Source organism: Oncorhynchus kisutch, linkage group LG30, assembly GCF_002021735.2.
Source record: "Oncorhynchus kisutch isolate 150728-3 linkage group LG30, Okis_V2, whole genome shotgun sequence".
In the NCBI taxonomy this organism is placed as follows: Eukaryota; Metazoa; Chordata; class Actinopteri; order Salmoniformes; family Salmonidae; genus Oncorhynchus; species Oncorhynchus kisutch.
Window position 1 is genome coordinate 46,540,119 of NC_034203.2, and position 22,558 is coordinate 46,562,676.

Sequence of the window (22,558 nt, forward strand, 5' to 3'; positions counted from 1 at the left end):
GTCTGTCTGTCTGTCTGTCTGTCTGTCTGTCTCGACCTCTGAATGCTCGGCTATGAAAAGCCAACTGACATTTACTCCTGAGGTGGTGACCTGTTGCACCCTCTACATCCATTGTTATTATTATTTGGACGTCTTGAAGAACGATCTGGCCTTAATGGCCACGTCCTCTTAATCTCTACCAGGCACAGCCAGAAGAGGACTGGCCACCCCTCATAGCCTGGTTCCTCTCTACCCGGCACAGCCAGAAGAGGAATGGCCACCCCTCATAGCCTGGTTCCTCTCTACCCGGCACAGCCAGAAGAGGACTGGCCACCCATCATATCCTGGTTCCTCTCTACCCGGCACAGCCAGAAGAGGACTGGCCACCCCTCAGAGCGTGGTTCCTCTCTACCTGGCACAGCCAGAAGAGGACTGGCCACCCATCATAGCCTGGTTCCTCTCTAGGCTTCTTCCTAGGTTCTGGCCTTTCTAGGGAGTTTTTCCTAGCCACTGTGCTTCTACACCTGCATTGCTTGCTGTTTGGGTTTTAGGCTGGGTTTCTGTACAGCACTTTGAGATATCCGCTGATGTAAGAAGGGCTTTATAAATACATTTGATTGAATTTGATTGAAAAGACCTGAGCAGGAAAACCTCCGGGCCCTTGATATTACGTCCATGTATTCTGTCCAAAAAAAGGGACAAAAGATTTGAAGATTAAAACTGTGATCATCATTTGTCTCCACCTTGTCCTAGTTATCGTATCCATCAGCAGGATGTCCTCTATAATGTTGTGATTTCTCCTTCCTTCTCACAGACCGCTCTACGGCGGAGAGGGAGCAGGGAAACCTTTAAGGACAAGAAGTTTCTGAATCAGGACGACAGTGCAGATCTCAGGTGCCAGCTGCAATTCTCTAAGGAAGAATCCACCCTCATGCGAAAGAAGATGGCCAAGCTGGGGAGGGAGAAGGAAGAGCTTGAGCAGGAGATACAGAAGTATAAGTCAGTCTACGGGGACGTGGACAGCCCTTTACCCCTGGCAGAGCTTGCAGGCGGTGGGCCCCACAGCACCAGGGAGGCCGAGCTACGGCTCCGACTCAAACTGGTGGAAGAAGAGGCTAATATTCTGGGGAGGAAGATCGTTGAACTAGAGGTAGGTGCCATGACTATTTTACCTTTGGCTATGTCCCCCAAATGTCCCCCTTTTCCACTACTATAGACCAGGGCCCTGTGCACTACCAGGGCCCTATCCACTACTATAGACCAGGGCCCTATCCACTACTATAGACCAGGGCCCTATGTAATACCAGTGCCATATCCACTACTATAGACCAGGGCCCTATGTACTACCAGGGCCATATCCACTACTGTAGACCAGGGCCCTATCCACTACTATAGACCAGGGCCCTATGTACTACCAGGGCCATATCCACTACTGTAGACCAGGGCCCTATCCACTACTATAGACCAGGGCCCTATGCACTACCAGGGCCCTATCCACTACTATAGACCAGGGCCCTATGAACTACTATAGACCAGGGCCCTATGCACTACTATAGACCAGGGCCCTATCCACTACTATAGACCAGGGTCCTATGCACTACTATAGACCAGGGCCCTATCCACTACCATAGACCAGGGCCCTATGCACTATTATAGACCGGGGCCCTATGCACTACTATAGACCAGGGCCCTATCCACTACTATAGACCAGGGCCCTATCCACTACTATAGACCAGGGCCCTATCCACTACTATAGACCAGGGCCCTATCCACTACTATAGACCACGGCCCTATGCACTACTATAGACCACGGCCCTATGCACTACTATAGACCAGGGCCCTATGCACTACTATAGACCAGGGCCCTATCCACTACTATAGACCAGGGCCCTATGCACTACTATAGACCAGGGCCCTATCCACTACTATAGACCAGGGCCCTATGCACTACTATAGACCAGGGCCCTATCCACTACTATAGACCAGGGCCCTATCCACTACTATAGACCAGGGCCCTATCCACTACTATAGACCAGGGCCCTATCCACTACTATAGACTAGGGCCCTATCCACTACTATAGACCAGGGCCCTATCCACTACTATAGACCAGGGCCCTATCCACTACTATAGACCAGGGCCCTATCCACTACTATAGACTAGGGCCCTATCCACTACTATAGACCAGGGCCCTATCCACTACTATAGACCAGGGCCCTATCCACTACTATAGACCGGGGCCCTATCCACTACTATAGACCGGGGCCCTATCCACTACTATAGACCAGGGCCCTATCCACTACTATAGACCAGGGCCCTATGCACTACTATAGACCAGGGCCCTATCCACTACTATAGACCAGGGCCCTATGCACTACTATAGACCAGGGCCCTATCCACTACTATAGACCAGGGCCCTATGCACTACTATAGACCAGGGCCCTATCCACTACTATAGACCAGGGCCCTATCCACTACTATAGACCAGGGCCCTATGCACTACTATAGACCAGGGCCCTATGCACTACTATAGACCAGGGCCCTATGCACTACTATAGACCAGGGCCCTATCCACTACTATAGACCAGGGCCCTATCCACTACTATAGACCAGGGCCCTATCCACTACTATAGACCAGGGCCCTATCCACTACTATAGACCAGGGCCCTATCCACTACTATAGACCAGGGCCCTATCCACTACTATAGACCAGGGCCCTATCCACTACTATAGACCAGGGCCCTATCCACTACTATAGACCAGGGCCCTATGCACTACTATAGACCAGGGCCCTATCCACTACTATAGACTAGGGCCCTATCCACTACTATAGACCAGGGCCCTATCCACTACTATAGACCAGGGCCCTATCCACTACTATAGACCAGGGCCCTATCCACTACTATAGACCAGGGCCCTATCCACTACTATAGACCAGGGCCCTATGCACTACTATAGACTAGGGCCCTATCCACTACCATAGACCAGGGTCCTATCCACTACTATAGACCACGGCCCTATCCACTACTATAGACCAGGGCCCTATCCACTACTATAGACCAGGGTCCTATCCACTACTATAGACCACGGCCCTATCCACTACTATAGACCAGGGCCCTATCCACTACTGTAGACCAGGGCCCTATGCACTACTATAGACCAGGGCCCTATCCACTACTATAGACCAGGGCCCTATCCACTACTATAGACCAGGGCCCTATGCACTACTATAGACCAGGGCCCTATCCACTACTATAGACCAGGGCCCTATCCACTACTATAGACCAGGGCCCTATCCACTACTGTAGACCAGGGCCCTATGCACTACTATAGACCAGGGCCCTATGCACTACTATAGACCAGGGCCCTATCCACTACTATAGACCAGGGCCCTATCCACTACTATAGACCAGGGCCCTATCCACTACTATAGACCAGGGCCCTATCCACTACTATAGACCAGGGCCCTATCCACTACTATAGACCAGGGCCCTATCCACTACTATAGACCAGGGCCCTATCCACTACTATAGACCACGGCCCTATCCACTACTATAGACCAGGGCCCTATCCACTACTATAGACCAGGGCCCTATCCACTACTATAGACCACGGCCCTATGCACTACTATAGACCACGGCCCTATCCACTACCATAGACCACGGCCCTATGCACTACTATAGACCAGGGCCCTATCCACTACTATAGACCAGGGCCCTATGCACTACTATAGACCAGGGCCCTATCCACTACTATAGACCAGGGCCCTATCCACTACTATAGACCGGGGCCCTATGCACTACTATAGACCAGGGCCCTATGCACTACTATAGACCAGGGCCCTATCCACTACTATAGACCAGGGCCCTATCCACTACCATAGACCAGGTCCATATCCACTACTATAGACCAGGGTCCTATCCACTACTATAGACCACGGCCCTATCCACTACTATAGACCAGGGCCCTATCCACTACTATAGACTAGGGCCCTATCCACTACTATAGACCAGGGCCCTATCCACTACTATAGACCAGGGCCCTATCCACTACTATAGACCAGGGCCCTATCCACTACTATAGACCAGGGCCCTATCCACTACTATAGACCAGGGCCCTATCCACTACTATAGACCAGGGCCCTATCCACTACTATAGACCAGGGCCCTATCCACTACTATAGACCAGGGCCCTATGCACTACTATAGACCAGGGCCCTAATTTTTTATCTTCGTATAGGAAAGAAAATAATTTCCTAAATAAAACATGACATTGTGATCATTATTATCAGGTGGAGAACCGAGGCCTGCGGGCTGAGAACGAGGACATCCGCTGCCAGTACGAGAGGGACTGTTTCGGCCGGGAGCCCTTCAGCAGCATGCCCTCCTCCCCATACGGCGGAGACGCTCTGGAGTCAGCCGGGGAGCTGCGGCGCCACCTACAGTTTGTAGAGGAAGAGGCAGAACTTCTCCGGCGGTCCATCTCGGAGATCGAGGACCACAACAAACAGCTGACCTCCGAACTGAACCGCTTCAAGTTCGGCCCGAGAGACGAGGAGGTCGATGTCGGAGTGATGCTGATGAAGACCGGTAATGGGGGTAACGGGAGCGGTGTTGTGATGATGGAGGAGCTGAAGGCAGCCAGGATGCAGATCAACGAGCTCAGCGGGAAGGTGTGTTGTATGATGTACTACAGTACCCACAATGCTATGTGTATGATGTACTACAGTACCCACAATGCTATGTGTATGATGTACTACATTACCCACAATGCTATATGTATGATGTATTACAGTACCCACAATGATCTGTGTATGACGTACTACAGTACCCATAATGCTCGGTGTATGATGTACTACAGTACCCATAATGCTCGGTGTATGATGTACTACAGTACCCATAATGCTCGGTGTATGATGTACTACAGTACCCATAATGCTCTGTGTATGAGTCACTAGAGTAACAATAATGCTCTGTGCATTGTATCTGGTTGTTATCTTTGTAAAGATGTTTTGTCTTAAGATGTTCCTGAAGCTAGCATAATGGTGTCTTCTCTCTGAAGCTAGCATAATGGTGTCTTCTCTCTGAAGCTAGCATAATGGTGTCTTCTCTCTGAAGCTAGCATAATGGTGTCTTCTCTCTGAAGCTAGCATAATGGTGTCTTCTCTCTGAAGCTAGCATAATGGTGTCTTCTCTCTGAAGCTAGCATAATGGTGTCTTCTCTCTGAAGCTAGCATAATGGTGTCTTCTCTCTGAAGCTAACATAATGGTGTCTTCTCTCTGAAGCTAGCATAATGGTGTCTTCTCTCTGAAGCTAGCATAATGGTGTCTTCTCTCTGAAGCTAGCATAATGGTGTCTTCTCTCTGAAGCTAACATAATGGTGTCTTCTCTCTGAAGCTAACATAATGGTGTCTTCTCTCTGAAGCTAACATAATGGTGTCTTCTCTCTGACGTTAACATAATGTTGTCTTCTCTTTGAAGTTAACATAATGTTGTCTTCTCTCTGAAGCTAACATAATGGTGTCTTCTCTCTGACGTTAACATAATGTTGTCTTCTCTTTGAAGTTAACATAATGGTGTCTTCTCTTTGAAGCTAACATAATGTTGTCTTCTCTCTGAAGCTAACATAATGGTGTCTTCTCTCTGACGTTAACATAATGGTGTCTTCTCTTTGAAGTTAACATAATGGTGTCTTCTCTTTGAAGCTAACATTATGTTGTCTTCTCTCTGAAGCTAGCATAATGGTGTCTTCTCTCTGAAGTTAACATAATGGTGTCTTCTCTCTGAAGCTAACATAATGTTGTCTTCTCTCTGACGTTAACATAACGGTGTCTTCTCTGACGTTAACATAACGGTGTCTTCTCTCTGAAGTTAACACATTGTGGTCTTGTCTCCTTACCCATCCAGGTGATGAAGCTGCAGTATGAGAACAGAGTTCTGATGTCCAACGTTCAGCGCTGTGACCTGGCCCAACACCTGGGCCTCCGCACCGGCTCCCCACGGGACAGCGATGCAGACAGCGACACCGGCCGCCGAGACGCCGCAGAGGAGGAAGAAACTGGGAGGCTCCTCCTTCTACACCCCAAGAGGGAGGGGCCTGTCGGCGGCGAGAGCGACTCGGAGGACCTGTTTGAGAAGACCACCACGACCTCTGGTTTCGGAAGTCACAAGCCCTCAGACGAGATCAGCGGGCTCAGCACCACGGAACTAGCCAACCTCAGACGAGAAGTCCGTGAGACGTTCATGAACGTCAAACGAGAAGCAGAGCGTCTTGGGAAGACCGTAGACCGCCTCATTACTGACACGGACAGTCTGATCTACGAGGGAAAGATTATAGTAACAGGAGGGGACAGTCTCTGCATAGAGGGGTTCAGAGGACACAGGGGAGAGGGAAGCGGAGAGGACAGGGGGAACACCACCACACTCCCCGAGTCCCTACAAGACTCCCAGGTCCTGGACACTATCAACACCCGAATGAAGGCCTTCAGGACAGAGCTCCATATCTTCATGGAGAAGGTGGATCACCTGGGAGACGGGCTAAGGGAGAGGGTAGGGGACCGGGATAGTGGGGATGACCTGTCGCCCATGCCCAACCTTACAGAGTCTAGCAGCTTCCTGTCAGGGGTCACCTCCATGTCCCGGGATTCTCCCATCAGCACCCTGGGACGCGACCTGGTCACAGATTTCCAGGTAAGGAAGACAGGATGGGACACTCCTGTGACCTCTATCTGTCTCTATCCTGGGGTCGACCGAAACGGTACCCTATTCCCTATCTAGTGCACTACTGTTGACCAGATCCATATGGAACCCTATTCCCTATCTAGTGCACTACTGTTGACCAGATCCATATGGAACCCTATTCCCTATCTAGTGCACTACTGTTGACCAGATCCATATGGAACCCTATTCCCTATCTAGTGCACTACTGTTGGCCAGATCCATATGGAACCCTATTCCCTATCTAGTGCACTACTGTTGACCAGATCCATATGGAACCCTATTCCCTATCTAGTGCACTACTGTTGACCAGATCCATATGGAACCCTATTCCCTATCTAGTGCACTACTGTTGACAGTCCCTATATAGAGCCCTATGGAACCTGGCCAACAGTCCCTATATAGAGTCCTATGGAACCTGGTTAACAGTCCCCATATAGAGTCCTATGGAAGCTGGTCAACAGTCCCTATATAGAGCCCTATGGAAGCTGGTTAACAGTCCCCATATAGAGTCCTATGGAAGCTGGTCAACAGTCCCTATTTAGAGCCCTATGGAACCTGGTTAACAGTCCCTATATAGAGCCCTATGGAAGCTGGTTAACAGTCCCTATATAGAGCGCTATGGAAGCTGGTTAACAGTAGTGCACTATGATAGGAATGAGGTGCCATTTGGGTTGTAACCCAGCCCCCATACATGTCTGTACTGTATGTTATGCTGTCTCCCCGCTACTCCTGGACATCAACCCCCTGGCTGCTTCCTTATTGGCTCAAGTATCAATAAGTATCAATAAGACGAATTATAAAGTCAGTTAGATGTTATTATGGAAAACATGACGGTAATATGGAGCGGTTGAGATGTATTCATTTTAAAAAAGGGGGTTATTTTGCAAAGCGTGAATAACTATTAAACATTAAAACATGCTCACTGGATTCCTTCTGAGGCGTTATGACACCGGATTATTAAAAGAGCAATACAAAGAAAGACTGAAGTAATGACAACGTCTTGTCAAAGAGCACAACGTGACTTTATTAGAACTGAGGAATATGGTTCATATGCAAAGCCATGTTCAGCCAAGGAGTCAGATAGACAGTCCAGGATCATGTTTAACCAAGGAGTCACATAGACAGTCCAGAGTCATGTTTAACCAAGGAGCCAGATAGACAGTCCAGGATCATGTTTAACCAAGGAGTCACATAGACAGTCCAGGATCATGTTTAACCAAGGAGTCAGATAGACAGTCCAGGATCATGTTTAACCAAGCAGTCAGATAGACAGTCCAGGGTCATGTTTAACCAAGGAGCCAGATAGACAGTCCAGAGTCATGTTTAACCAAGCAGTCAGATAGACAGTCCAGGATCATGTTTAACCAAGGAGTCAGATAGACAGTCCAGAGTCATGTTTAACCAAGGAGTCAGATAGACAGTCCAGGATCATGTTTAACCAAGGAGTCAGATAGACAGTCCAGGATCATGTTTAACCAAGGAGCCATATAGACAGTCCAGAGTCATGTTTAACCAAGGAGTCAGATAGACAGTCCAGGATCATGTTTAACCAAGGAGCCAGATAGACAGTCCAGGATCATGTTTAACCAAAGAGCCAGATAGACAGTCCAGGATCATGTTTAACCAAGGAGCCAGATAGACAGTCCAGGATCATGTTTAACCAAGGAGTCAGATAGACAGTCCAGGATCATGTTTAACCAAGCAGTCAGATAGACAGTCCAGGATCATGTTTAACCAAGGAGTCAGATAGACAGTCCAGGATCATGTTTAACCAAGGAGTCAGATAGACAGTCCAGGATCATGTTTAACCAAGGAGTCAGATAGACAGTCCAGGATCATGTTTAACCAAGGAGTCAGATAGACAGTCCAGGATCATGTTTAACCAAGGAGTCAGATAGACAGTCCAGGATCATGTTTAACCAAGGAGTCAGATAGACAGTCCAGGATCATGTTTAACCAAGGAGCCATATAGACAGTCCAGAGTCATGTTCAGCCAAGGAGTCAGATAGACAGTCCAGGATCATGTTTAACCAAGGAGTCACATAGACAGTCCAGGATCATGTTTAACCAAGGAGTCAGATAGACAGTCCAGGATCATGTTTAACCAAGGAGTCAGATAGACAGTCCAGGATCATGTTTAACCAAGGAGTCACATAGACAGTCCAGGATCATGTTTAACCAAGGAGTCAGATAGACAGTCCAGGATCATGTTTAACCAAGGAGTCAGATAGACAGTCCAGGATCATGTTTAACCAAGGAGCCATATAGACAGTCCAGAGTCATGTTTAACCAAGGAGTCAGATAGACAGTCCAGGATCATGTTTAACCAAGGAGCCAGATAGACAGTCCAGGATCATGTTTAACCAAGGAGCCAGATAGACAGTCCAGAGTCATGTTTAACCAAGGAGTCAGATAGACAGTCCAGAATCATGTTTAACCAAGGAGCCAGATAGACAGTCCAGGATCATGTTTAACCAAGCAGTCAGATAGACAGTCCAGGATCATGTTTAACCAAGGAGCCAGATAGACAGTCCAGAGTCATGTTTAACCAAGGAGTCAGATAGACAGTCCAGAGTCATGTTTAACCAAGGAGTCAGATAGACAGTCCAGGATCATGTTTAACCAAGGAGTCAGATAGACAGTCCAGGATCATGTTTAACCAAGGAGTCAGATAGACAGTCCAGGATCATGTTTAACCAAGGAGTCAGATAGACAGTCCAGGATCATGTTTAACCAAGCAGTCAGATAGACAGTCCAGGATCATGTTTAACCAAGCAGTCAGATAGACAGTCCAGGATCATGTTTAACCAAGGAGTCAGATAGACAGTCCAGGATCATGTTTAACCAAGCAGTCAGATAGACAGTCCAGGATCATGTTTAACCAAGGAGCCAGATAGACAGTCCAGAGTCATGTTTAACCAAGGAGTCAGATAGACAGTCCAGGATCATGTTTAACCAAGGAGTCAGATAGACAGTCCAGGATCATGTTTAACCAAGGAGCCAGATAGACAGTCCAGGATCATGTTTAACCAAGGAGTCAGATAGACAGTTCAGGATCATGTTTAACCAAGGAGTCAGATAGACAGTCCAGGATCATGTTTAACCAAGGAGTCAGATAGACAGTCCAGGATCATGTTTAACCAAGGGGACAGATGGTCAGTCTAAAATGAATCCCAAATGTCACCACTTTAAAAGTGGCTAGAGTGCCACAGACGGGGTAATTACAAAACCCCAAGGGTAGTCTGTGTGAGTCCATTACTACTGGATGTAAACACCAAGGGGAGTCTGTGTGAGTGGTAGAGTCCATTACTACTGGATGTAAACAGTATAAAACCCCAAGGGGAGTCTGTGTGAATGGTAGAGTCCATTACTACTGGATGTAAACCCCAAGGGGAGTCTGTGTGAATGGTAGAGTCCATTACTACTGGATGTAAACACCAAGGGGAGTCTGTGTGAATGGTAGAGTCCATTACTACTGGATGTAAACATCAAGGGGAGTCTGTGTGAATGGTAGAGTCCATTACTACTGGATGTAAACACCAAGGGGAGTCTGTGTGAATGGTAGAGTCCATTACTACTGGATGTAAACCCCAAGGGGAGTCTGTGTGAATGGTAGAGTCCATTACTACTGGATGTAAACACCAAGGGGAGTCTGTGTGAATGGTAGAGTCCATTACTACTGGATGTAAACATCAAGGGGAGTCTGTGTGAATGGTAGAGTCCATTACTACTGGATGTAAACACCAAGGGGAGTCTGTGTGAATGGTAGAGTCCATTACTACTGGATGTAAACCCCAAGGGGAGTCTGTGTGAATGGTAGAGTCCATTACTACTGGATGTAAACAGTATAAAACCCCAAGGGGAGTCTGTGTGAATGGTAGAGTCCATTACTACTGGATGTAAACACCAAGGGGAGTCTGTGTGAATGGTAGAGTCCATTACTACTGGATGTAAACCCCAAGGGGAGTCTGTGTGAATGGTAGAGTCCATTACTACTGGATGTAAACACCAAGGGGAGTCTGTGTGAATGGTAGAGTCCATTACTACTGGATGTAAACAGTATAAAACCCCAAGGGGAGTCTGTGTGAATGGTAGAGTCCATTACTACTGGATGTAAACCCCAAGGGGAGTCTGTGTGAATGGTAGAGTCCATTACTACTGGATGTAAACACCAAGGGGAGTCTGTGTGAATGGTAGAGTCCATTACTACTGGATGTAAACATCAAGGGGAGTCTGTGTGAATGGTAGAGTCCATTACTACTGGATGTAAACACCAAGGGGAGTCTGTGTGAATGGTAGAGTCCATTACTACTGGATGTAAACCCCAAGGGGAGTCTGTGTGAATGGTAGAGTCCATTACTACTGGATGTAAACACCAAGGGGAGTCTGTGTGAATGGTAGAGTCCATTACTACTGGATGTAAACACCAAGGGGAGTCTGTGTGAATGGTAGAGTCCATTACTACTGGATGTAAACCCCAAGGGGAGTCTGTGTGAATGGTAGAGTCCATTACTACTGGATGTAAACACCAAGGGGAGTCTGTGTGAATGGTAGAGTCCATTACTACTGGATGTAAACAGTATAAAACCCCAAGGGGAGTCTGTGTGAATGGTAGAGTCCATTACTACTGGATGTAAACACCAAGGGGAGTCTGTGTGAATGGTAGAGTCCATTACTACTGGATGTAAACCCCAAGGGGAGTCTGTGTGAATGGTAGAGTCCATTACTACTGGATGTAAACACCAAGGGGAGTCTGTGTGAATGGTAGAGTCCATTACTACTGGATGTAAACACCAAGGGGAGTCTGTGTGAATGGTAGAGTCCATTACTACTGGATGTAAACCCCAAGGGGAGTCTGTGTGAATGGTAGAGTCCATTACTACTGGATGTAAACAGTATAAAACCCCAAGGGGAGTCTGTGTGAATGGTAGAGTCCATTACTACTGGATGTAAACACCAAGGGGAGTCTGTGTGAATGGTAGAGTCCATTACTACTGGATGTAAACCGTATAAAACCCCAAGGGGAGTCTGTGTGAATGGTAGAGTCCATTACTACTGGATGTAAACACCAAGGGGAGTCTGTGTGAATGGTAGAGTCCATTACTACTGGATGTAAACAGTATTAAACGCCAAGGGGAGTCTGTGTGAATGGTAGAGTCCATTACTACTGGATGTAAACACCAAGGGGAGTCTGTGTGAACGGTAGAGTCCATTACTACTGGATGTAAACCCCAAGGGGAGTCTGTGTGAATGGTAGAGTCCATTACTACTGGATGTAAACACCAAGGGGAGTCTGTGTGAATGGTAGAGTCCATTACTACTGGATGTAAACAGTATTAAACGCCAAGGGGAGTCTGTGTGAATGGTAGAGTCCATTACTACTGGATGTAAACAGTATTAAACGCCAAGGGGAGTCTGTGTGAATGGTAGAGTCCATTACTACTGGATGTAAACGCCAAGGGGAGTCTGTGTGAATGGTAGAGTCCATTACTACTGGATGTAAACAGTATTAAACGCCAAGGGGAGTCTGTGTGAATGGTAGAGTCCATTACTACTGGATGTAAACAGTATTAAACGCCAAGGGGAGTCTGTGTGAATGGTAGAGTCCATTACTACTGGATGTAAACAGTATTAAACGCCAAGGGGAGTCTGTGTGAATGGTAGAGTCCATTACTACTGGATGTAAACAGTATTAAACGCCAAGGGGAGTCTGTGTGAATGGTAGAGTCCATTACTACTGGATGTAAACAGTATAAAACCCCAAGGGGAGTCTGTGTGAATGGTAGAGTCCATTACTACTGGATGTAAACCCCAAGGGGAGTCTGTGTGAATGGTAGAGTCCATTACTACTGGATGTAAACACCAAGGGGAGTCTGTGTGAATGGTAGAGTCCATTACTACTGGATGTAAACATCAAGGGGAGTCTGTGTGAATGGTAGAGTCCATTACTACTGGATGTAAACACCAAGGGGAGTCTGTGTGAATGGTAGAGTCCATTACTACTGGATGTAAACCCCAAGGGGAGTCTGTGTGAATGGTAGAGTCCATTACTACTGGATGTAAACACCAAGGGGAGTCTGTGTGAATGGTAGAGTCCATTACTACTGGATGTAAACATCAAGGGGAGTCTGTGTGAATGGTAGAGTCCATTACTACTGGATGTAAACACCAAGGGGAGTCTGTGTGAATGGTAGAGTCCATTACTACTGGATGTAAACCCCAAGGGGAGTCTGTGTGAATGGTAGAGTCCATTACTACTGGATGTAAACAGTATAAAACCCCAAGGGGAGTCTGTGTGAATGGTAGAGTCCATTACTACTGGATGTAAACACCAAGGGGAGTCTGTGTGAATGGTAGAGTCCATTACTACTGGATGTAAACCCCAAGGGGAGTCTGTGTGAATGGTAGAGTCCATTACTACTGGATGTAAACACCAAGGGGAGTCTGTGTGAATGGTAGAGTCCATTACTACTGGATGTAAACAGTATAAAACCCCAAGGGGAGTCTGTGTGAATGGTAGAGTCCATTACTACTGGATGTAAACCCCAAGGGGAGTCTGTGTGAATGGTAGAGTCCATTACTACTGGATGTAAACACCAAGGGGAGTCTGTGTGAATGGTAGAGTCCATTACTACTGGATGTAAACATCAAGGGGAGTCTGTGTGAATGGTAGAGTCCATTACTACTGGATGTAAACACCAAGGGGAGTCTGTGTGAATGGTAGAGTCCATTACTACTGGATGTAAACCCCAAGGGGAGTCTGTGTGAATGGTAGAGTCCATTACTACTGGATGTAAACACCAAGGGGAGTCTGTGTGAATGGTAGAGTCCATTACTACTGGATGTAAACACCAAGGGGAGTCTGTGTGAATGGTAGAGTCCATTACTACTGGATGTAAACCCCAAGGGGAGTCTGTGTGAATGGTAGAGTCCATTACTACTGGATGTAAACACCAAGGGGAGTCTGTGTGAATGGTAGAGTCCATTACTACTGGATGTAAACAGTATAAAACCCCAAGGGGAGTCTGTGTGAATGGTAGAGTCCATTACTACTGGATGTAAACACCAAGGGGAGTCTGTGTGAATGGTAGAGTCCATTACTACTGGATGTAAACCCCAAGGGGAGTCTGTGTGAATGGTAGAGTCCATTACTACTGGATGTAAACACCAAGGGGAGTCTGTGTGAATGGTAGAGTCCATTACTACTGGATGTAAACACCAAGGGGAGTCTGTGTGAATGGTAGAGTCCATTACTACTGGATGTAAACCCCAAGGGGAGTCTGTGTGAATGGTAGAGTCCATTACTACTGGATGTAAACAGTATAAAACCCCAAGGGGAGTCTGTGTGAATGGTAGAGTCCATTACTACTGGATGTAAACACCAAGGGGAGTCTGTGTGAATGGTAGAGTCCATTACTACTGGATGTAAACCGTATAAAACCCCAAGGGGAGTCTGTGTGAATGGTAGAGTCCATTACTACTGGATGTAAACACCAAGGGGAGTCTGTGTGAATGGTAGAGTCCATTACTACTGGATGTAAACAGTATTAAACGCCAAGGGGAGTCTGTGTGAATGGTAGAGTCCATTACTACTGGATGTAAACACCAAGGGGAGTCTGTGTGAACGGTAGAGTCCATTACTACTGGATGTAAACCCCAAGGGGAGTCTGTGTGAATGGTAGAGTCCATTACTACTGGATGTAAACACCAAGGGGAGTCTGTGTGAATGGTAGAGTCCATTACTACTGGATGTAAACAGTATTAAACGCCAAGGGGAGTCTGTGTGAATGGTAGAGTCCATTACTACTGGATGTAAACAGTATTAAACGCCAAGGGGAGTCTGTGTGAATGGTAGAGTCCATTACTACTGGATGTAAACGCCAAGGGGAGTCTGTGTGAATGGTAGAGTCCATTACTACTGGATGTAAACAGTATTAAACGCCAAGGGGAGTCTGTGTGAATGGTAGAGTCCATTACTACTGGATGTAAACAGTATTAAACGCCAAGGGGAGTCTGTGTGAATGGTAGAGTCCATTACTACTGGATGTAAACAGTATTAAACGCCAAGGGGAGTCTGTGTGAATGGTAGAGTCCATTACTACTGGATGTAAACAGTATTAAACGCCAAGGGGAGTCTGTGTGAATGGTAGAGTCCATTACTACTGGATGTAAACAGTATTAAACGCCAAGGGGAGTCTGTGTGAATGGTAGAGTCCATTACTACTGGATGTAAACAGTATTAAACGCCAAGGGGAGTCTGTGTGAATGGTAGAGTCCATTACTACTGGATGTAAACAGTATTAAACGCCAAGGGGAGTCTGTGTGAATGGTAGAGTCCATTACTACTGGATGTAAACACCAAGGGGAGTCTGTGTGAATGGTAGAGTCCATTACTACTGGATGTAAACCGTATAAAACCCCAAGGGGAGTCTGTGTGAATGGTAGAGTCCATTACTACTGGATGTAAACCCCAAGGGGAGTCTGTGTGAATGGTAGAGTCCATTACTACTGGATGTAAACCCCAAGGGGAGTCTGTGTGAATGGTAGAGTCCATTACTACTGGATGTAAACCCCAAGGGGAGTCTGTGTGAATGGTAGAGTCCATTACTACTGGATGTAAACCCCAAGGGGAGTCTGTGTGAATGGTAGAGTCCATTACTACTGGATGTAAACCCCAAGGGGAGTCTGTGTGAATGGTAGAGTCCATTACTACTGGATGTAAACCCCAAGGGGAGTCTGTGTGAATGGTAGAGTCCATTACTACTGGATGTAAACATCAAGGGGAGTCTGTGTGAATGGTAGAGTCCATTACTACTGGATGTAAACATCAAGGGGAGTCTGTGTGAATGGTAGAGTCCATTACTACTGGATGTAAACACCAAGGGGAGTCTGTGTGAATGGTAGAGTCCATTACTACTGGATGTAAACCCCAAGGGGAGTCTGTGTGAATGGTAGAGTCCATTACTACTGGATGTAAACACCAAGGGGAGTCTGTGTGAATGGTAGAGTCCATTACTACTGGATGTAAACACCAAGGGGAGTCTGTGTGAATGGTAGAGTCCATTACTACTGGATGTAAACCCCAAGGGGAGTCTGTGTGAATGGTAGAGTCCATTACTACTGGATGTAAACCCCAAGGGGAGTCTGTGTGAATGGTAGAGTCCATTACTACTGGATGTAAACCCCAAGGGGAGTCTGTGTGAATGGTAGAGTCCATTACTACTGGATGTAAACCCCAAGGGGAGTCTGTGTGAATGGTAGAGTCCATTACTACTGGATGTAAACCCCAAGGGGAGTCTGTGTGAATGGTAGAGTCCATTACTACTGGATGTAAACATCAAGGGGAGTCTGTGTGAATGGTAGAGTCCATTACTACTGGATGTAAACATCAAGGGGAGTCTGTGTGAATGGTAGAGTCCATTACTACTGGATGTAAACACCAAGGGGAGTCTGTGTGAATGGTAGAGTCCATTACTACTGGATGTAAACCCCAAGGGGAGTCTGTGTGAATGGTAGAGTCCATTACTACTGGATGTAAACACCAAGGGGAGTCTGTGTGAATGGTAGAGTCCATTACTACTGGATGTAAACACCAAGGGGAGTCTGTGTGAATGGTAGAGTCCATTACTACTGGATGTAAACCCCAAGGGGAGTCTGTGTGAATGGTAGAGTCCATTACTACTGGATGTAAACCCCAAGGGGAGTCTGTGTGAATGGTAGAGTCCATTACTACTGGATGTAAACCCCAAGGGGAGTCTGTGTGAATGGTAGAGTCCATTACTACTGGATGTAAACCCCAAGGGGAGTCTGTGTGAATGGTAGAGTCCATTACTACTGGATGTAAACCCCAAGGGGAGTCTGTGTGAATGGTAGAGTCCATTACCTTTATTTAACTTGGTAAGTCAGTTAAGACCAAATTCTTATTTTCAATGACGACCTACTAGGGTGGGCTATTTACCAATAGACTATGTACAGCTGCAGCGATCGGTTAGCTGCTCAGATAGCAGATGTTTGAAGTTGGTGAGGGAGATAAAAGTTATCCATGATTTGTATGCACTTTTTTCACTAACATGCATTGCTATAGTAAGTAGTATGACAAAGTAGTACATGGTAGATGTCATGTTGAAATCTCATATGCTATGAATAACCTATTGATGATAACTGGGGGAATAGGGCTTGGATTTCTTTGTTGCTCATAATCAACATTACGTTTGAAATGCTAGAAGATTTCAGTTGTCTTATTACTGTGATCAGGGCATTCGGGAAAATATTCAGACCCCTTGACTTTTTCCACATTTTGTTACCTTACAGCCTTATTCTAAAATGGATTAAATATTTTTTCCCCCCCATAATGACATCACAATACCCCATAATGACATCACAATACCCCATAATGACATCACAATACCCCATAATGACATCACAATACCCCATAATGACATCACAATACCCCATAATGACATCATTATGGGGTATTGTGATGTCATTATGGGGTATTGTGTGTAGATTGATGAGGAATATGTTTTATATAATCCATTTTCCATTTTAGAATAAGGCTGTAACGTAACAAAATGTGGAAAAAGTCAAGGGGTCTGAATACTTTCTGAATGCAGTGTAGCTAGTGGTCAGGAACATCCTTCACTGCTGTCGTTCATTGTTTACTCTCTCCTGTGAACGTGCCTGTGCTGTGCTGTTCCGCCACAAATTAACAGACAGTCCAATCAGAGAAATATGCGTTAAGGCGGGACTCCCGAGCCTCCAAAGGTTGTGGAGATGTAACCCGATATCCCAGTCACCTGACGCCAAATGAATAGAAGCAAGAAAAAGACGTGATTTGTCCTGACAGAAGTCAATTCATAAGCAAATGACCTTGATATGTCTTATCATAACAATAGTTGACTTAAACTTCTTTTAAGAATTAAAGCATTTCACATGTGGTGAGATAAGATCTAAGCTTCGTTATCTTTTCTTACTGCTTCTAGCTGCATGGGCTGCTGCCATGCGTTTAGCATGTGGTGAGTTAGCTGAAGCTCACCAGCGGTGGTATCTATTCTGTCTAGCAGCAGTCGGTTTGGACTCATGTTTCCCTCATTGCATGCGCTTCATAACCAGTGTTTTGCATTATTTCCCCCCCCCCCGATCCCTCTTTTTTTCTCCTTCTCTTTGTGTTCCCTCCATCCTTCAGATGTTTCAACCCATCATGTTGTTCATCCTCGTTCTAGTCCTCTTCTCGTCTCTCTCGTACGCCGTGGTCTTTAAGTTGGTCTTTCTCTTTGCACTTTTCTTCGTTCTCTAACTCTGTTCCATTCGTGTTCTCTAATCCGTCTGTTCTGTTGTAGTTCTTAGTTCTCTAATCCGTCTGTTCTGTTGTAGTTCTTAGTTCTCTAATCCGTCTGTTCTGTTGTAGTTCTTAGTTCTCTAATCCGTCTGTTCTGTTGTAGTTCTTAGTTCTCTAATCCGTCTGTTCTGTTGTAGTTCTTAGTTCTCTAATCCGTCTGTTCTGTTGTAGTTCTTAGTTCTCTAATACGTCTGTTCTGTTGTAGTTCTTAGTTCTCTAATCCGTCTGTTCTGTTGTAGTTCTTAGTTCTCTAACCCGTCTGTTCTGTTGTAGTTCTTAGTTCTCTAATCCGTCTGTTCTGTTGTAGTTCTCTAATCCGTCTGTTCTGTTGTAGTTCTCTAATCCGTCTGTTCTGTTGTAGTTCTTAGTTCTCTAATCCGTCTGTTCTATTGTAGTTCTTAGTTCTCTAATCCATCTGTTCTGTTGTAGTTCTTAGTTCTCTAATCCGTCTGTTCTGTTGTCGTTCTTAGTTCTCTAATCCGTCTGTTCTGTTGTAGTTCTTAGTTCTCTAATCCGTCTGTTCTGTTGTAGTTCTTAGTTCTCTAATCCGTCTGTTCTGTTGTAGTTCTTAGTTCTCTAATCCGTCTGTTCTGTTGTAGTTCTTAGTTCTCTAATCCGTCTGTTCTGTTGTAGTTCTTAGTTCTCTAATCCGTCTGTTCTGTTGTAGTTCTTAGTTCTCTGACCCATCTGTTCTGTTGTAGTTCTTAGTTCTCTAATCCGTCTGTTCTGTTGTAGTTTTTAGTTCTCTAATCTGTCTGTTCTGTTGTAGTTCTCTAACCCATCTGTTCTGTTGTAGTTCTCTAACCCATCTGTTCTGTTGTAGTTCTAATCCGTCTGTTCTGTTGTAGTTTTTAGTATAATTTTTCACCCTTGTCTTTATCTTCTTATTTTGTTATTTTTTTGCTTTAAAAAAAAAAATCCTCCTGCAGTTTGTTTATTGTCATTCGTCCGTTTGTTCGTTTATCCACCAATCCGCTTCATGCACTCCCCTCCCCCCTCCATCCCCTCTGTCCCCACACCCACACACCTTCCCTCACCTGTCACCCACTGACCCCCACCCCCCAGTCACAGTCCGGTGCGAGGGATGAGCTGGAGTGGCGTCTAGGACAGGAGCGAGCCGTGGAGACCCAAGGCCAGAGTCATGACCAGGAGGGTCTTGCCTCAGGGCCTCGCCCAGAACAGGGGAGCCATCCTGGGACACACTAGATACCACAGGGCCCCCCCCTTGGCTTCTTTAAGACTGGAGGTCAGTGCCTCTCATCTCCATACCTTCCATCCCTTCTCCCTGTAGTAGGACTTGATGAGGACAGACAGAACACACCAGTGTAAAGTTTACACTGAGGTTTACACTACAGTGTAAAGTAAAGATTTAGGGCATTGCACATGTGCGTAGAGTCAAGATATTTCTAAAAGATTTCTTAGCTCAACTGCATGTCTTTTCAGAGGCATTTAGACATGAGTCAAGTACAGGTGCCAAATTCTGGAATGTTCTTCATGGAACTCGATCAACGCGTTCCTGTGCCGGTTTGAATTTGGCCAGGTGAGGTGTGGAGGATAAGAGCCACATTTTAATAGTAATGGTTAAAGTAGAATTAACAAAGTTCCAGGTCTCACTTTAATATTATCCTGTCAAGGTGTTTTATTTTTAGATCCGGTTGGAGGTACCAGGGCTCATCAAGCTTTAGAAAAGTATAGGCTAAGGTGTCCGTTCTCAGCGCCAACCCACTTCAACCCTCTTAAGCTAAGTCCGTTGTTATCTAACAAAACAAAAGCCACTCAGTCCAACATGGCATCAGGTATCCAGCCCACACTGTCACCGTTATCTGATGAGCATGATCTCTCACCTCATCCACACGCTCTCTCTCTCTCTCTGTCTCTCTCTGTCTCTCTCTCCCTCTCTCTCTCTCGCTCTCTCTCTCTCTCTCTTTCTCTCTCTCGCTCTCTCTCTCTGTCTCTCTGTCTCTCTCTCTCTCTCTCTCGTGCTCTTTCTCTCTCTCGCTCTCTCTCTCGCTCTCTCTTTCTCTCTCTCTTTCTCTCTCTCGCTCTCGCTCTCTCGCTCTCTCTCTCTCTCTCTCTTTCTCTCTCTCTTTCTCTCTCTCTTTCTCTCTCTCGCTCTCTCTCTCTCTCTCTCTCTCTCGCTCTCTCTCTGTCGCTCTCTCTCTCTCTCTGTCGCTCTCTCTCTCTCTAGGCTCCTAATTTAACATTTTGTATTCCTGTTAACAGATCTCAGACCAGTTTGTAATGAAGGTATATGATAGTTTACATGTAAAAAAAAAAAGGCGTTACTTAACGTCAAAAGCCTGAATCTGGTCGCAGTTCGACTGTTGGCAGACATACAGGAAGTTCTAACATGTTATGACACAACAAGCATGCTATTTGCATGCCGTATTGTCCTTACGTCACATAAAGTACATTGTCTCTAAGTCTGCATAGTGTCACGTAATTATAGCATTGACACAAACACTCTGACCAGGGATGTGGTTTCTCTAATATGGGATTTCAGTTTCCCCTCTAACGTAATCTGTGAAGCGGAGAGAGTGAATGAATGAGAGGACGGGTGTAAAAGCAGCTCTGGTACAGCAGGATTACTGCTCTGTGTGATTTACATTTGACATTGGGCTGACAGACAGGGAGAGAGAGGGGGAGGAGAAGGAATGGAGGGAGAGAGAGGGAGAGAGAGAGTAAGAGAGAAAGAGTAAGAGAGAAAGAGGAAGGAGAAATAGATAGAAGGAGAGGAGAAAGGAATGGAGGGAGAGAGGGAGAGAGAGAGTAAGAGAGAAAGAGGAAGGAGAAATAGATAGGAGAGGAGAAAGGAATGGAGGGAGAAAGAGAGGGAGGGAGAGAGAGAGAAAGAGGAAGGAGAAATAGATAGAGGGAGAGGAGAAAGGAATGGAGGGAGAGAGAGAGGGAGAGGGCAGAGATGGGGATTCCGGGACAGTTCTACTAATGAGGACAGAACACAGTCCCATTAGAACGCAGTCCCATTAGAACGCAGTCCCATTAGAACACAGTCCCATTAGAACACAGTCCCATTAGAACACAGTCCCATAAGAACACAGTCCCATTAGAGCACAGTCCCATAAGAACACAGTCCCATTAGAGCACAGTCCCATTAAAACACAGAACACAGTCCCATTAGAACACAGTCCCATTAGAACACAGAACACAGTCCCATTAGAGCACAGTCCCATTAGAACATAGAACACAGTCCCATTAGAACACAGTCCCATTAGAACATAGAACACAGTCCCATTACAACACAGTCCCATTAGAACACAGAACACAGTCCCATTAGAACACAGCACACAGTCCCATTAGAACACAGCACGCAGTCCCATTAGAACACAGTCCCATTAGAACACAGAACACTGTCCCATTAGAACACAGTCCCATTAGAACACCGAACACAGTCCTATTAGAACACAGAACACAGTCCCATTAGACCACAGAACACAATCCCGTTAGAACACAGTCCCATTAGAACACAGAACACAGTCCCATCAGAACACAGAACAGAGTCCCATTAGAGCACAGAACACAGTCCCATTAGAGCACAGAACACAGTCCCATTAGAACACAGAACACAGTCCCATTAGAACACAGCAGACAGTCCCATTAGAACACAGACCCATTAGAACACAGAACACTGTCCCATTAGAACACAGTCCCATTAGAACACCGAACACAGTCCCATTAGAACACAGAACACTGTCCCATTAGAACACAGTTCCATTAGAACACAGAACACTGTCCCATTAGAACACAGTCCCATTAGAACACCGAACACAGTCCCATTAGAACACAGAACACAGTCCTATTAGAACACAGAACACAGTCCCATTAGAACACCGAACACAGTCCCATTAGAACACAGAACACAATCCCGTTAGAACACAGTCCCATTAGAACACAGAACACAGTCCCATTAGAACACCGAACACAGTCCCATTAGAACACCGAACACAGTCCCATTATAACACAGAACACAGTCCCGTTAGAACACAGAACACAGTCCCATTAGAACACAGAACACAGTCCCATTAGAACACAGAACACAGTCCCATTAGAGCACAGAACACAGTCCCATTAGAACACAGAACAAGGTCCCATTAGAACACAGAACAAAATCCCATTAGAACACAGTCCCATTAGAACACAGAACACAGTCCCATTAAAACACAGCACGCAGTCCCATTAGAGCACAGTCCCATTAAAACACAGAACACAGTCCCATTAGAACACAGTCCCATTAGAACACAGAAACACAGTCCCATTAGAACACAGTCCCATTAGAACACAGAACACTGTCCCATTAGAACACAGTCCCATTAGAACACAGAACACAGTCCCATTAGAACACAGAACACAGTCCCATTAGAACACAGAACACAGTCCCATTAGAGCACAGAACACAGTTCCATTAGAACACAGAACAAGGTCCCATTAGAACACAGAACAAAATCCCATTAGAACACAGCACGCAGTCCCATTAGAGCACAGTCCCATTAAAACACAGAACACAG

The 22,558-nt window shown here is 45.9% G+C and overlaps 1 protein-coding gene across 1 annotated transcript in view; it reads left to right on the plus strand.

Moving 5' to 3' along the window:
• The window catches only part of LOC109882787 (microtubule cross-linking factor 1), a 218,944-nt gene that overhangs the window by 123,569 nt on the left and 72,817 nt on the right, over nt 1-22,558 (plus strand). Inside the window, exons 4-6 of the mRNA XM_031810596.1 lie at nt 794-1,129; nt 4,269-4,649; nt 5,885-6,667. Coding sequence (XP_031666456.1) covers nt 794-1,129; nt 4,269-4,649; nt 5,885-6,667 — 1,500 coding nt within the window. The remainder of the gene's footprint in view (nt 1-793; nt 1,130-4,268; nt 4,650-5,884; nt 6,668-22,558) is intronic.